At 42.7% G+C, this 15,160-nt stretch overlaps 1 protein-coding gene across 2 annotated transcripts; it reads right to left on the bottom strand.

The window, feature by feature from the left end:
• Positions 1–142: 142 nt before the first annotated feature.
• SLC2A4 (solute carrier family 2 member 4) lies at positions 143–8,032 on the bottom strand. 2 transcript variants are annotated; one of them, XM_074311756.1, is made up of 12 exons: positions 7,924–8,032; positions 7,141–7,316; positions 5,548–5,664; positions 5,088–5,260; positions 4,846–4,970; positions 4,588–4,703; positions 4,243–4,405; positions 3,859–4,046; positions 3,319–3,423; positions 2,981–3,082; positions 2,173–2,376; positions 143–1,413 (listed from the first exon to the last, which is right to left on the bottom strand). In XM_074311756.1, exons 1-12 carry the CDS (start codon positions 7,970–7,972, stop codon positions 1,210–1,212), a joined length of 1,722 nt encoding a protein of 573 aa, XP_074167857.1. In that variant the 5' UTR covers positions 7,973–8,032; the 3' UTR covers positions 143–1,209. The 2 variants fall into 2 exon arrangements, with proteins under 2 accessions (XP_074167857.1, XP_074167856.1); XM_074311755.1 differs by lacking the exon at positions 7,924–8,032 and adding an exon at positions 7,459–7,491.
• Between the last annotated feature and the right edge of the window lie 7,128 nt (positions 8,033–15,160).

Raw genomic sequence — 15,160 nt, 5'->3', positions numbered from 1 at the left:
TTGCCTTTTATATAGTGACCTTTATATATATATATATATGTATATATATACATATATATATATATAAACATATATATGTATATATACATTAAGTATATATTTTTTTTTCTTTCTACACAAACATATAAAAATGTTCAAAGGCTCCAATCAGCCTTTTTATTACACCAACAGAAGCCTCCATGCTGTTTTTGTTTTGGGAGTTTTTTTGTTTGTATTTTTGCCAGGCGCTCAAAAGGGCTACCTATACAAAATTCATTTCAGGGTGAGAGTGAATTTGGTGGGACACAATGCCCTACTTTAAGGCTTTTAGTAAGTGGGAATCCATAAAAGAAAGACTTAACTGGCATATTTGTGGTAATGCTACCCAAAAGCCAGAATGGAGGTATCTTCCCTAGAATGTTGACTACCATGTGCAGTCTCCCCAAAAGATAACAAAAGGAGGTATACTAGAGCAATCCCCTACTATGTGCAATTTAACCAAAGGTCAGGAGTAAGGGAAGGGAAATTCTTTCCTAGAGTCCTCCCAATCACGTGCAGTCTTCCCAAGGGAGAGAATGATGTGAAGGGTGAGGTGGTATCCTTAGAGCTTCCCTTAACAGGTAGTGCACAATCTCTCCAAAAGAATGAAAAAGTGAAAGGAAGTACCTTCCCTAGAGCTTTCTCAACATGAATACTCATGTATTTCCCCACCCAATGGGCCTACCACCCATTTCTTTGGCTTTGTCAGGTTGGATGTGAGGGGTACCCTCATAGGAAATCAAGAGGGGATGATAACTTAGGGAGCTAGGCCCTAGGCTTCTTCCTCTTTAAAAAAAAAAAAAAAAACACAGGCTACTTATAGTTCCCATTTGGGAAAATCCTAGGGGATTTTTGGTACTCCTTTGTAGCAGAAGGGAATCGAAATCTCAGGTTAGAAATAGGAGAGAGGGGTCAGGGAACCCTTGGGGGTAAGGAGGTTGGGGACATAGCCCTGCCTATATTTATACCCCAAGTCCCACCCATATAAATATAAGAGATTCACACTAAAGGGAATGGGTTTGGGGGGGGGTAAGAGGAATTCAAGCCATATATATTAGCCCCCAGTACCACCAGACCTAAGATATTCCTTCCTGTCCTTGTGGGGATTAGAAAGGGGAACTTAAAGTGCTGCAGAGAGGAGGAGAGTTCAATTAAGGGTGAAAGGGAAAAGGTGTACTTCCACCCTTCCTCTCAGTCATTCTCATCTGGTCCCAGGTATTCAAGTTCTGTGCTGGGCTTCACTTCCTGTTCCAGCAATGATGGGGTCCGTCGAAAGGCTGCAGATATCTGGTCAAATGTTCGGCCCCGTGTTTCTGGCACCTTCAAGTAGGTGAATAAAAAGAAGCCAAGCAGGAGGACAGCAAAGAGGAGGAAGACATAAGGGCCACTGGCATCCTAGAGCAAAGGTAAGAAGTAGCTAGCTTAGGAGAATAGTGGTCACAATCCATAGGACTACAAGGATATCAGATAGGGTGGTGGTCCTAACAGTTACAGGTTTGGGAAGGAGGGTTGATATGGACTTAACAGTAAAATAGTAGGGAGGAGAGTAGAATTGAATTAAGAGCAAAGATACATTGTTTATTTCAATACATTTAATTCAAAGAATAATTACTCATAAAAATTGCATTTCTTCTCCTTGACTTGGCTTTTTCTGAGCACTGCCCTAGTCTGGGAATTTCTCTCTGCTATGCCACTAGGCTGAAAAAATCCTTGAACAACATTGGAAGCATTCAGGTAAAGGCTGGTTGACTAGTTATTATGTAGATTATAGAGAGGATTCTTGTTGAGGTATTAGTTGGACAGATAATCTATAAGGCTTTCTCAATTCTGATATTCTACAAATAGGAAGCCAAGAAAGGAAAACACACACAACACACATCCACACACCTTCACCCACACACAGAGGTAGATATATGCACATGTGTGGATATATATATTGCTCTATATGTGTCTTTCCCATCAGTTAGGCCTTGAATTTTTATGTATATGGAGATCAGGTGGTAGCAGGGAAGTGAACAGAACAGAAATGGAAAATAAGAGGTTAGAGTATCTCTTCCTATACTGCAGTTAATGATCTGATAGGAAAATTTCTACCTGAAATTCACCTGTGGGATATGGTATGTGTATGAGTTGGGGAAAGAAAAAAGGACTTACCGCAATGTATTGGAAGCTCATACCCACAATGAAATTGCATGTCCAGTTGGAGAAGCCAGCCAAAGCCATGGCAGCTGGTCGGGGTCCCTGACTAAAGAGTTCAGCCACAATGAACCATGGGATAGGACCTGGACCAATCTCAAAGAAAGCCACAAAGCCAAAGATGGCTATCATACTGGCATAGCTCATGGCAGGAACCCGTTCCTGAATAGCAAGGATAACAGAGACAGTCAGTTTACATTTCATGCTTTTCTAAAAAAATCAGAAGTTCCTTGGATCCTCTAAGGAAATTATAGTTCCAAAAGCTATCTCAATGAGGACTGAGGGGAATACAAGTTATAGCAACATCTGGGGCAGCCAGTTTCTTCAATACATAGCAAGTCTCCTAAAGGCATCTGAGGATCATAATTTGGCTGCTGGGGGTGCACAAGGACTACTGCTCCCAAACAGTTCCTGAGAGACTCTGGTGTCTAGGACGTATAAAAATTTCAGAAGTTCTAAGAATTGTAGTTCAGACTTTCCTCAAAGCCCTGTTATATTACTCCTAAGCCCAGATAAAAATGATAAATACAAACAACCAAGAAATATAACTGTCTCGGAGAGGCTAAGGAAAGCACCGGAATTGAGGGGATGATGACATCCTGTTTCTGGGACCATGGAGATTATTGTAGAAATAGCATTGCTATATACCCTCTCCCCCTCCCAAAGGATCAGAGCTTCACAGGCATTTCTTAAGTATGGTGACTCTCCCCAGAAGTGGACATTGGCTTTTTTCCACCCCTCCCCCAACCTAACCCAAGGTCATCACCAGCAAGAGAAGAGCCACAGTCATCAAAATAGCACATCCACACATTCCAGCCAGGCCCAAGAGATGTAATGTCCGACGCCCAGCCCGTTCCACTAGAAATACCTGGGGAGGGAAAAGCAAGAGGCCTTAAGATTGGGTCCTTGAGTAGAAGCAAAATGGGGGAAGAGCTGAAAGAGAAAGGAAAGATCCAAGTGAGAAAATGGAAAAAGAGGGAGCTCTTCTCATTCTACATTAGTATACTTTATTATTATTAGTAGTAGTAATTCTCTATTAGTATAGAGAGGTGGGCTTAAGGGCAAAAGATAATCTCCACCTGGATCCCACATCAGTGCAATTACCGAGACCAACGTGAAAGCTGTGTTGACCACGCCTGCTCCAATGGTAGCATATGCTGGCTGTCCTACTCCTGCTGATTCGAAAATGCTAGTTGAATAGTAGAAAACCTGGGTGAGAAGGAAATGAAAAATAAGAAGACTTCTCCTGACTAGCTTATATTGTCCTAGTTTTCTGATCCTTCTATGTAATGTGTATCTGCAATCCCTTTAATATTTTTTTTCCTTCAATACAGATACACAAATATATAACCCTCCTTACTCCCACTTCCAAAGTCTTTCTGTCCAAAAATGTTAGCTCCTCTAACTATCCTTATTTCTCTTTCAAATCTTACTGTATTTTTTAAACCTAACCCCAAATGCTTTCAACTCTAACTCTTATTGATCCTAAATGCCTCCTACTCTAATCCCAAATGAAACTCCAATGCTAATCCTAAATTCTAACTCTAACCCTAGTCTACTAGCATGATCTGCTAGTCCCCCACCTCAAATCCTGCTCCTCATATCTTTATTTCTTCACCTTTCTGTCCCCAGCCCAACCCTTACAGCATTGATCCCTGACAGCTGCTGGCTGAGTTGCAGCACAATGGCAATGACCAAAGGCTGTCGATGGGTTCGGCTGTGAAGAAGCTGGAGCAAGGAAAGGGGCTGCTCCCGTTCTAGCTGGCGTTTCTCCTCCTTCAGCTCTGCTAGTGCTCCAGATACATCTGCCCATCCAGTCAGTTGCTTCAGACCTAGGTAGGGGAAAGAGGAGTTAGGATTAGAGGAGAAATGCATGGGTCCTTAGCAAAAGCAGGAATTTAGAGAAAAGAGAAGACTGGTGTAGAGTAACTTGAATGAAATCCTGAGGGAAAATAGTTGGGAAGTAGTAGACTGGGTAAGGTTTAGATATTTGGTTTCCTTTGTCACTGAAAAGAGGAAGTGTCTTACTTTTTCTGGCAGGTCCTTCAAGGTTACGAATGATATAAAGATATCGGGGGCTCTCTGGGCAGAAGGGCAATAATATAAGTTGAAGGAGGGTAGGAAGTACAGTCATGCTCATCAATAGTGGCCACAGCTTCTCTGTTCCCAGCATGGAATCCAAACCTAGTACCTGGCAGAGGAAGGGAAAAGAAAAAAAGAGAGATTGTGAGATAAAACTTTATTGTTCCTTCCCCTTTCCTATACCCTTAAAACCACCTCTTTTTCCTGGTTCTGTCCTTCCATCTCCCTGAGACCTTCCTTTTTTTCTATATTTCAATCCCCCAGTAAGGATAAAGAAAAAAAACTGCATACCTGGGCAACCAGGATGCCAATGACTATGGCTAGCTGATTGAGGGTTCCTAAAGCACCCCGAAGGTGAGTTGGAGCAATCTCCCCCACATACATAGGGACCAGTCCTGATGTCAGCCCTAGTGAGGCAGGAGAAAGGTCATAAGAGATATCGAAAATTCCATATTCACCATGCCCATACCTCTAGATTCTTGGGTTTGGAGGGCAGGCAGAATGTGTTATTCAAATTCCCCTAAATGAAGAGATGTTTCTGGCGGATACCTGAATAGGCGCCAATGAGAAATCGTCCAAGGATGAGCATCTCATAAGAAGCAGCTGCCTTGGCCAAGCCCATGAATGCTCCTCCCAGAAGAGCCACACCATTATTGACTATCATAGCACGCTTCCTATAGGTGCCAGACATAGAAACACCAAGAGATTTGAGATGGGGAAAGTAAAAGAGTGGTGGAAATTGCCCATGCTGTTACCTCCTCCCCATTCTCACTCCCTTTAGCCTCTGGTACCTGCCCAACCATTGGGAGATGATGCCAATAAGGAAGGACGAGATCATGCCACCCACAGAGAAGATGGCAACTGAGAGAGCCCAGAGGGTGGTGAGAGTGCCTGGAGGGATGGATCTGGGGGCCTCCGGACCTTGACGAGACAGCCATGTTTCATTGTAACTCTGTTCAATCACCTGAAGGGAAGGCAGTAAGCACTGGTAAATTCCCTTCAGAATCTCCACTCTTACCCCTGTCCTTTAAGAGGGGCTCTCTAATTTCCTTTAGCTTCAGGAAATTCCCTTCTCTGAATGGTCCTCTGTTGTGATTTGTCTCCAAAAGAGATCTTTTTTCCTTCCAAACTATACTATACTATATACTTTCAGGATAGTATCCAGCCATCCAAAATCCCCTACTCTTCCCTGTGGGAACCAGGTAGATCTCTCCACCCCCCTGTCAGTGCCATAATATTCAGTCCCCTCACCTTCTGTGGAGCATTGATAACCCCAATATTGTAGCCAAACTGGAGGGAGCCAAGCACAGCAGAGAATACTGCAAGAATCAGGGTTCCTGTGACCCGCTGTCTCGGAGGATCCCCCTCCTACATAGTGAACAGAAAAGGAAACATCCTTGATGTTTTGAGCTAACCATTTTTAAGCTTTTAAACTTCCATCCCCAGATCCATCACTGGGGCAGCGAATGAAGTCAAAAATTAGGAATCTAATATTAGGACCATATTAGGAATCTAATTCAGATCCCAGTGTAAGCAGGAGGAACAAATGGAATCTATCCACTCTCACACATATGGGAACACAGAAATTCACTCCAGCCTTCTTGAAAGCCCCTTCCCACTCCCCTCCCCACACCCAAGGAAAATGAATTCTTGGCCAGGATGAATCCGGCACGGGGTGAGAGAATTAGAAAACCATTTTCCTTTGTGACTAGCTCATGTCAGATCCCGAACCTTTTCCAAATCCTGCTTTTTCCTACCCTCTAAGTAATTTATCAAAATATAACTTACAGATATTTTCTACTGAAGAGAACAGTTCTAATATGGTCATCTAGATCATTAAAGTAAGACTTAAAAGATTTTCAGCTACGTCCTCTTGGACTCCTCCCCCCCCCATACAATGCCAGAGATTTGCTGGGGGTGGGGAGAGAGGGTACCCAGAGGAGTCAGGAGGAAAGGTGGTGGTGAGGGCGAGGGTGGAGGTTGGCAGGATAGATGCTGGCAGCACAGATTGTCTCTCCAGTAGAAACCTGAGCTGGAGGCTGGGGGGAGGGGGGCGCCTTATGACACTCCTTCTCCCTCCCCCTCCCTAACTGTGGAGCCAAAGGGAAAGTTCAGAGACCTGGAGAGAAGCCAGGTTGTGGTGTATGTATGTGTGTTGGGGGTGGGGGGGGAAGAGGGATAGGGACTCATGGAGGCAACTAGCCAAGAGGAATAGGACAGGGCAATCAAAACTCAGATACCCTGACTAAGCCCCCAGATGTCTAGGTCTCCTATACTCAAACGACTCAGAATATGACATGCCAGGCAGTGACCCTGCATATTCCTCTCCAATTCCCCCTCCCCCAACACCTGGTGGGGCCATGCGTTCAGAAAGTGGTATCAATCACACCAGGGACCTTGACTTAGAGACACAAAGAAACGCCCTGGCGACCCAGTTATTTCTTTTTCTAACGAGTTATTCTTGTTACTATGCCTTAGATGTTCTGTACCCCAAGAGGAGTCCCATATCCCAACATCTGAGAGTTGAGGACTTCCTATAAGGCACCTTCACCTGTCCTGCTTCTACGTTTGGTTTTTGACAAATGCCACCCAAACTCTCCCTTCGAATCTCCTTTCACAGCGGTAAAGACTAAAGTCTCAGCCATAGTATAAATAGCCAGAAGCCCCTGATCGCACTCTCCTCCCTTCCCCCCTCCCAATCCAGTATCACCCCCCTACTCACCACAGTCTCAGAACCTGTAGAGCCTGCGCAGGAGTCTCACCGCACTCCAACCCCGTTAGGAAAAGGGGGAACCTAGAGAGAATCCCTTACAGCCCAATTCCCAGAAAACCAGTTTTCCCTACCTCGGACCAGATCTGCTGAAACCCCGACGGCATCTCTGTGACGAAGAGGGGGAAAACTTGGAGGTGGGGTGAGGGTCTACGAATACCAAGAAAGAATTGGAAACAGAACAGAGTCCGGGGAAGAAGCTGGTTGAACTTGAGAATCGGGAGCCAAAGGATGACTGGAGGTAGCCCGACTGGTGGGAAATAGGAGAAAGGAATTGGCGAAAATTGAAAGAAGGGAATTGGAGAAATGAGAAAAAGAGAGGTGAATGGGACAGTGGGAGGGGGACCCAAAGTAGAGGAGCTGGAGAGGAGCAGAACGAACGCTTATCCTACCCAGACGCGGGAGAGACCCGGCGAATCCCCCACCCACCCCCACACACACCCCACACCTAATCCTAGAGTCCCCATCCCCTCCAACAAACCACACCCCTACACACATGAGCCACACCTTCTCGCAACACCCATTGGCTGAGATCCCATACTCCCCCCAAAGTCACGCTCTTCCCAGGAGGCCCAGAGAAACTCCGCCTTCCTCAAGAATGCCCAAGGGGAGGAGCTTGGGGAAAGTCAGGAGCCACTGAAGTGAAGGGCGCTCGGTGCTGTGCCTATTAGGTGCGGGCCTTGCGGTCTGTTCAGGGAGACACACCCCCTCACTCCGCTCTTCCCCTTTACACAGAGAGACCCAAAGTAATTGGGAGAAGACAGTCCCAGAGAAGGAGCTATCCGGGCACTCGTCCTGTACCCGCACTCCCCCAGTCCCCGCCACCCCCTGCCGGTGTGCGGGCTGCGGAAACGTACAAGCGTGGGGAGTGGCGCTCTCGAACGGGTTTTCGAAGGGAAAGGGCATGAGTGGATTAAGTCCTTCTCCCCTACAACTGAGTCCTGGCTTGGGTGGCCAGAACGGGGCGGGGCAGAAAATGACGCGTGCCGGGGCGGGATCCTGGGTCCGGGGGTGGAGTGGCAATGGCCTGAAGTAACCCGCTCTGGATATATTTTTAGCTCCTGTCTTTGGAGCTGTCAAATGTCAGGTCCCGAGTGTAACCCCTCGTCCCAAGTCTTGGAGGTGGCCAGGGTAGCGGGAATGTAAAGGGCCGTCATTGCTGCATGCTTCTCAAGGAAGGACGGGCTGAAGGGCTATTGGCTCTTTCGCTGTTAATATAAGAGTTAGTCAGCCAGCCAATATTTCTTTTGTATCTCCCTACTTGTATAGGGTTCTGGTGCTGGAGTCGGTGGCCCTGAGGAGCAGTTCGGCTTACTGCCTGGGGGACCTGGGCGAAAAACTGCCCCATTGGACCTTAGTTTCCTCATCTGTAAAATGGCGGTGCGGGGTGTGGGTGGGGATAGGATGTTAGCAGTAGCCTCGGATATCCCTCTAGTAGCTCTAAGAACTATAATTCTCCGATTCTTTCCACTTATGTTCCTCTTTGGATGTTACTTAGACATCTCCCCCTCGGTCCCTTTCTTTCCGTGTTTGTCAGTTCGGTAGCTCCCTCTCCTCGTGTCGGTCACTCTCTCGGGCCCTTCCCCCAGGGGCAGCTGCTCGGAGGCGGGGGCCAGGCTGAAGAGTGTGAGCATCAGGAGAGACAGGTGGCTGTGGTCAGCCATCAGCTCACCGTCCCTAGGGAGATATCAGAGCTGCCCTACACGTGTCATGCAGAACTAAGGCCTGGAAAAGTAGACACTCACGCTGACAGAAATAGGCATAAAAAGGGGCACAGTGACAGAGAGAAAAGATATTCAAACTGACTCAACGGATTGGTTCCTGCCTTTAAGTCACTAAGCATTTATTTTGGTAGTGGCTCCCCAATGTGGATGAAGGAAAAGACATATACCCCACGTTGGGTCATCCGAATCATGTCACTGGAGTACCTCTAGCTGCCTCCCTACACTGATGGGGAGAGAGACCAGAGTTAGGAGAAGGGGAGTATGAGGTGGAGAATTTCTCTCCAAAGATGGGGGGCAGGGGAAAGAGGAAATAATGGGGACAGACGCAGCACTAGTGACACCTGGAGGGAAGAGGAGGAACTGGATAAGGAATAAGGTCAGAAAGATTAGGGATTTTATTCCAGATAGATTGGCCCCTTGAATTTTCAGTGTTTTCAGTTTTCTCATCTGTAAAATGTAAAAGTGAAACTAGACTGTCTCAAAGATTTTTTTCTACTTTTGATATCCTTTGGGTCTAGATCCATAATTCTGGTTGTTCTACAATTGGAGCAGCAATAGTAGCCTATAAACCCTATCCACTTGTTTTGGATCTTGTGGACTTTCTTGGATTATTGAGTGGAGCTTCTACCATCTGATTTTGTCTGTAAAATGGCCTCTCCAGAGACACTCTCCTAACAGGGCCCGACGTCCCCAGAGGGATGGAATACCTCTGCTTGGGTGACTGTTTTTTCCTGGAAGGGAGAAGAGATAGATAAAAGGGGATGGCTTTTATTGAAATGTATTCACTAAAGTAGGTGAGGACCTTTGGAAAGAGAGAGAGGAAAAGGAATGTGTTGGCCTAAAGAAGAGTATGGAAGGTATAATCACTATCATCACTGTGTGATGGGAAATCAATTCAGGAAGGATAAAAGGGTTATCAACAGTACCCATTTGAAGCTAGATAATATAAATTTGAGGAGAACCCAACAACATAGTTATGTTACTTCTTTCTGAAATGTTCAGCAATACTGGAATAGGAATGGTGGTTGGGTAAACACAGGATTGGCTTGAACTAAAAAGTTCACAGGACAATGGAAAAAGGATTGAAGGAAAGATATTTGAACTGGACAATTAGTGGGTCAAGAGTGTAAAAACAGGTGATGGACTAGAGGAGCTAGACGTGATAGTGAGAATGAAAGAGGATGTTTAGGAGGAATAAGACAGAACCAGAAAGCCAAGACAATCACCAAAGAGGGTGATTTTAGAGCTCAGGATTATGCAGGTAGAACAGCTGTGACCAATCTTTCTCTGGCTGAGAAGGAAGATGGAAGTTAGGTTGAATGATTTGGCTGTTCAGGGTGTTGCAAGATGCTATATGAAGAATGAGGCTGTAAACCAGGTACTGAATTTTTTGAAAAAGGAAAAGGTAACTTGGAAGCAGATAGTTGACTGCAGCTTGAATCTGGAGAGAGTGACATAGTGAACCTCAAAAAATAAAAAGGAAAAAGAAAAGAGAGTTAATGATGGAGACTGAGGGAAGAGTTGAGACATGACAGTTGCAAAGGTGGGTTGTAAAGTTGTACAGGGTGGCCAGGAATTCAGGAAGCCAAATTAAACTAGTGACAGGAAATGCAAAGGATATAAGAAGATATTGAGGACAAAAATAGAAGCATATTAATGATAGGACAGGCAATACAAAGACTGCAGTGGAATAGGGGAGCAAAGGAGAATAAAGACTGGAGTAGGGGCATGTGCAAAAATATTTGTAGCAGCTCTTTTTGGGGTAGCAAAGAATTGGAAAAAGAGTAGATGCCCAAGTGAGGAATGGTTTAACAAATTGTTGTATATGAAGGTGATGGAATATTATTGTTCTATAAAAAATGATCAACTTATGTTGAGTGAAACAAGCAGAATCAGGAATATATTGTACACAATAATACAAAAATATGGGATAATCAACTATGAAAGACTTGGTTCTTCTCAGTGGTTCAGCGATCTAAGGCAATTCCAATAGACTTTCCATAGAAAAGGCCATCTGCATCCAAAAAAAGAACCGTGGAGATTGAATGCAAATCAACACATTGCTATGTTTACTTCTTTTTTTTTGTTGTTGTTTTTTTTTTCCCCCTCTCCCATGGTTTTTTCTCTTTGTTCTGATTTTTCTCTCTCAACATAAAACAATGTGTATTAAAATTAATTAATTAAAATTTTTTTAAAGGAGTGGGGTGCTGATAGCTGATATGCTGATGATAAATGAAAAAGTTTTATCTTATATCTCTGAACCATAGACACATAGGGGAAGAGTGATAATTGGCTCCTAACCTCCAGAGTTCTGTGATGATAAAGTGCAGCATTATTGTGTTCTCTCATTGTCAAACCAGGGATCAGGGTGGAAATGGCAAGAATTGGAGTGAGTTCATAAATACTTGGTAATCAGTTGCCCCAAGAGCCTGAATATACAAAATACCTGTTGTTTGAAACTATATCCAGGATGAAATCTTTTTTTTTAAATTAATTTTATAATTATAACATTTTTTTGACAGTACATATGCATAGGTAACTTTTTACAACATTATCCCTTGTACTCCCTTCTGTTCCGAATTTTTCCCCTCCTTCCCTCCATCCCCCGCCCCCAGATGGCAGGAATTCCCATACATATTAAATATCTTATAGTATATCCTAGGTACAATATATATGTGCAGAACCGAATTTTTTTGTTGTTGTTGCAAAGGAAGAATTGTATTCGGAAGGTAAAAATAATCTGGGAAGAAAAACAAACAAACAAAAAATGCTCACAGTTTACACTCATTTCCCAGTGTTCCTTTTCTGGATGTAGCTGATTCTGAACATCATTGATCAATTGGAATTGGATTAGCTCTTCTCTATGTTGAAGATATCCATTTCCATCAGAATACATCCTCATACAGTATCATTGTTGAAGTGTATAGTGATCTCCTAATTCTTTTTTTTTCTTTTTTTTTTAAATTTTATTAATAATTTTTTATTATATATATATTTTTATAATATTATCACTTGTATTCATTTTTCCAAATTATCCCCCCCTCCCTCTATTCCCTCCCCCCGATGACAGGCAATCCCATACATTTTACATGTGTTACAATATAGTCTAGTGATCTCCTAATTCTGCTCGTTTCATTCAGCATCAGTTGATGTAAGTCTCTCCAGGCCTCTCTGTATTCCTCTTGTTGGTCATTTCTTACAGAGCAATAATATTCCATAACCTTCATATACCATAATTTATCCAACCATTCTCCATTTCTGTTCTTCAATTACCATTAAAGGAGGCAGCTAGGTGGCGAAGTGGAAAGAGCACCAGCCTTAAAGTCAGAAGGACCCGAATTCAAATGTGACTTCAGACACTTAACACTTCCTAGCTGTGGGCCTGGGCAAGTCACTTAACCCCAATTGCCTCAGCAAAACAAACAAAAAATACTAAAAACCAGATTGGTAGGGCATCCATTGATGGGCATCCATTCATTTTCCAGTTTCTAGCCACTACAAAAAGGGCTGCCACAAACATTTTGGCACATACAGGTCCCTTTCCCTTCTTTAGTATTTCCTTGGGATATAAGCCCAGTAGTAGTATGGCTGGGTCAAAGGGTATGCACATTTTGATAACTTTTTGGGCATAATTCTAGATTGCTCTCCAGAATGGTTGGATTCTTTCACAACTCCACCAACAATGTATCAGTGTCCCAGTTTTCCCACAGCCCTTCCAACATTCATCGTTATTTGTTCCTGTCATCTTAGCCAATCTGACAGGTGTGTAGTGGTATCTCAGAGTTGTCTTAATTTGCATTTCTCTGATCAATAGTGCTTTGGAACACTCTTTCACATGAGTGGAAATAGTTTTAATTTCATCATCTGAAAATTGTCTGTTCCTATCCTTTGACCATTTATCAATTGGAGAATGGCTTGATTTCTTATAAATTAAAGTCAATTCTCTGTATATTTTGGAGATGAGGCCTCTGATAAAGGCCTGGATGAAATCTTAATAGTGAGAAGCCTAGTATTGCAGCACTTAATTCTATTCATCTGAGATGCTATTTTTCTCAACATATTTGATGGAATGGCAATGATTGTGTGATGCTTCTCTGAACTGTGGCAACTGGTTTAATGGCCAAAAGGCCTCCAAATTCAGTTTCTCAGAGGAGTTGTGTTGGAGATCCCCATGATGTCAAAAGGAAAAGGTGCTGAGTCATAGGCCCTGGTGCCAGTGGCACTCAGGAGTTATAGAGGGCTGAGATGTTTTCTGAAATAGTCCTGGCCAGCATATGGTCACCTGTGAGACCACTACCAATCTGGTTTTTAGTATTTTTTGTTTGTTTTGCTGAGGCAATTGGGGTTAAGTGACTTGCCCAGGCCCACAACTAGGAAGTGTTAAGTGTCTGAAGTCACATTTGAATTCGGGTCCTTCTGACTTTAAGGCTGGTGCTCTTTCCACTTCGCCACCTAGCTGCCTCCTTTAATGGTAATTGAAGAACAGAAAGTAAAAAGCTCAGGGCTTCAGGGAAAGAAGAGGCTCTTGTGGCAAATTTATGGGAAGGTAGATTTATTAGAAGAGTCACACTAGATGGGCAGACTTGGATTGTAATTTACATTTTTGGCTATGATAAGACCACAAATTTATTTGAATTTTTAATGTGTATTCATGAGAAAAATATACATGTGTGGTAACTGAATAGTGACTGGCAATAAAACAGAAAAATAAAGAGTAAAATATTCTACAGATCCCCTGAGAGGGGAAAAAAAGGGGGGGGAGGGGGAATCAAGACTAGAAGTTGGGTCAATCAGCTCCTAATAATAATCACCAGAGTGGTAACAGAGGTCAAAGATACTTTGATTATTCTGTGACTGGGATTGAGGTGGGAAACTTTTGTATGCAAAAGAGTTTTAAGAAGTAGGCATTCATAATTATAGGATGGGGATTTTGTATGTGGCATAGTGAGACATAAAGAAAAAGATCAGAAGAGGAAAGTCATAAAAAGTTAAGATTCAAAGGAATGGGGGAGAGTGAAGGATAAAGATCAGAATAGGAAGTGATAAGGATAAATGAAGAGGGAAATGAATGATAAAGATGGAAGACAAAATGAGAAGTTAAATAGAGTAAGAGAAGGAAAGATAGAGAAGGGAGGCAGAAGAGATGATTTAGAGCCAGGAAAAGGACAGAAACGGAAAAGGAAAAGCATTAGGCTAAGAGATATCAAAAAAGATGGAAAAAGAAATAGGATAGAAGACGGAGGAGAGAGAAGAGAATTTAAAATAGTGAGATGGAAATGGAAAATCATCTAGGAACTAGTAATATTGGAGTAACTTTTAATGTTTTCCATATGTCATATATCCAATCAGTTGACAGGTTCTCTTGATCCTATCTTTAAAATCTCTTTACTTATCTATCTGTCCTTTCCTCTGACTCTATCTCTTTTTGCTTAGACTATTATAATATTATAGCCTTATAATAACTGGTATTTCTTTCTCCACTTGATGTACCACTACAATTAGATCATTCATTTTTAAAATAGCTTTTTGTTTCCAAAATACATGCAAAGATAGTTTTCAACATTCACTCTTGCAAAACCTTGTGTTCCAAATTTTTTCTCCTCCATTCCCCCCCAACCCCTTCCCCTAGACAACAAGTAATCCAATATATGTTAAACATGTGCAATTTTTCTATACATATTTCCACATTTATCATGCTGCACAAGAAAAATCAGATCAAAAAGGAAAAAAAATGAGAAATCAAATAATAAAAAAGGTGAAAATACTATGTTGTGATCCACATTCAGTCCCCAGTCTCCTTATTTTTTTCCTAGTGTTGTTGTTATTATTTTTGTTAAAGCTTTTTATTTACAGAACATATGTGTGGGTAATTTTTCCAACATTGATCCTTGCAAAACCTTTTGGTCCAAATTTTCCCCTCCTTCTCCCAACCCCCTCCTCTAGCTAGCAGGTGGTGCAATACATGTAGAATATGTTAAAATACATGTCAAATCCAATATATGTATACATCTTTATGTAATTACCTTACTGCACAAGAACAATCAGATCAAGAAGGGAGAAAAAGAAAAACTGAGGAAGAAAACAAAATACAAGCAAATAACAGAGTAAGAATGCTTTGTTGGTTCCATACTCTATTCCCATGATTCTCTCTCTGAGTGTAGCTAGCTCTCTTCATCACTGAATAAGTGGAACTGGTTGAATCATCTCATTGTTGAAGACAGCCACATCCCTCAGAATTGATAGTTGCTGTGTATAATGATCTCCTGGTTCTGCTCATTTTACTTCCCATCAGTTCAGATAAGTCTCTCCAGGCCTCTTTGAAATCATCCTGCTGGTCATTTATTACAGAACAATAGTATTCCATAGCATT

Source organism: Sminthopsis crassicaudata, chromosome 4, assembly GCF_048593235.1.
Source record: "Sminthopsis crassicaudata isolate SCR6 chromosome 4, ASM4859323v1, whole genome shotgun sequence".
Lineage (NCBI taxonomy): Eukaryota > Metazoa > Chordata > Mammalia > Dasyuromorphia > Dasyuridae > Sminthopsis > Sminthopsis crassicaudata.
Note: the sequence above shows the minus strand (reverse complement) of the source record. Positions and strands in the feature narration are given on the sequence as shown.

Coding starts and splice junctions, on each gene's coding strand:
- SLC2A4 (XM_074311756.1), bottom strand. CDS start 7,972: ATGCCCTTTCCCTTCGAAAACCCGTTCGAGAGCGCCACTCCCCACGCT. Junction 4,971..5,087: donor ATCTCCCAATGGTTGGGCAG/GTACCAGAGGCT, acceptor TGGCACCTATAG/GAAGCGTGCTATGATAGTCA. Junction 4,406..4,587: donor TTGGCATCCTGGTTGCCCAG/GTATGCAGTTTT, acceptor TTCCTCTGCCAG/GTACTAGGTTTGGATTCCAT.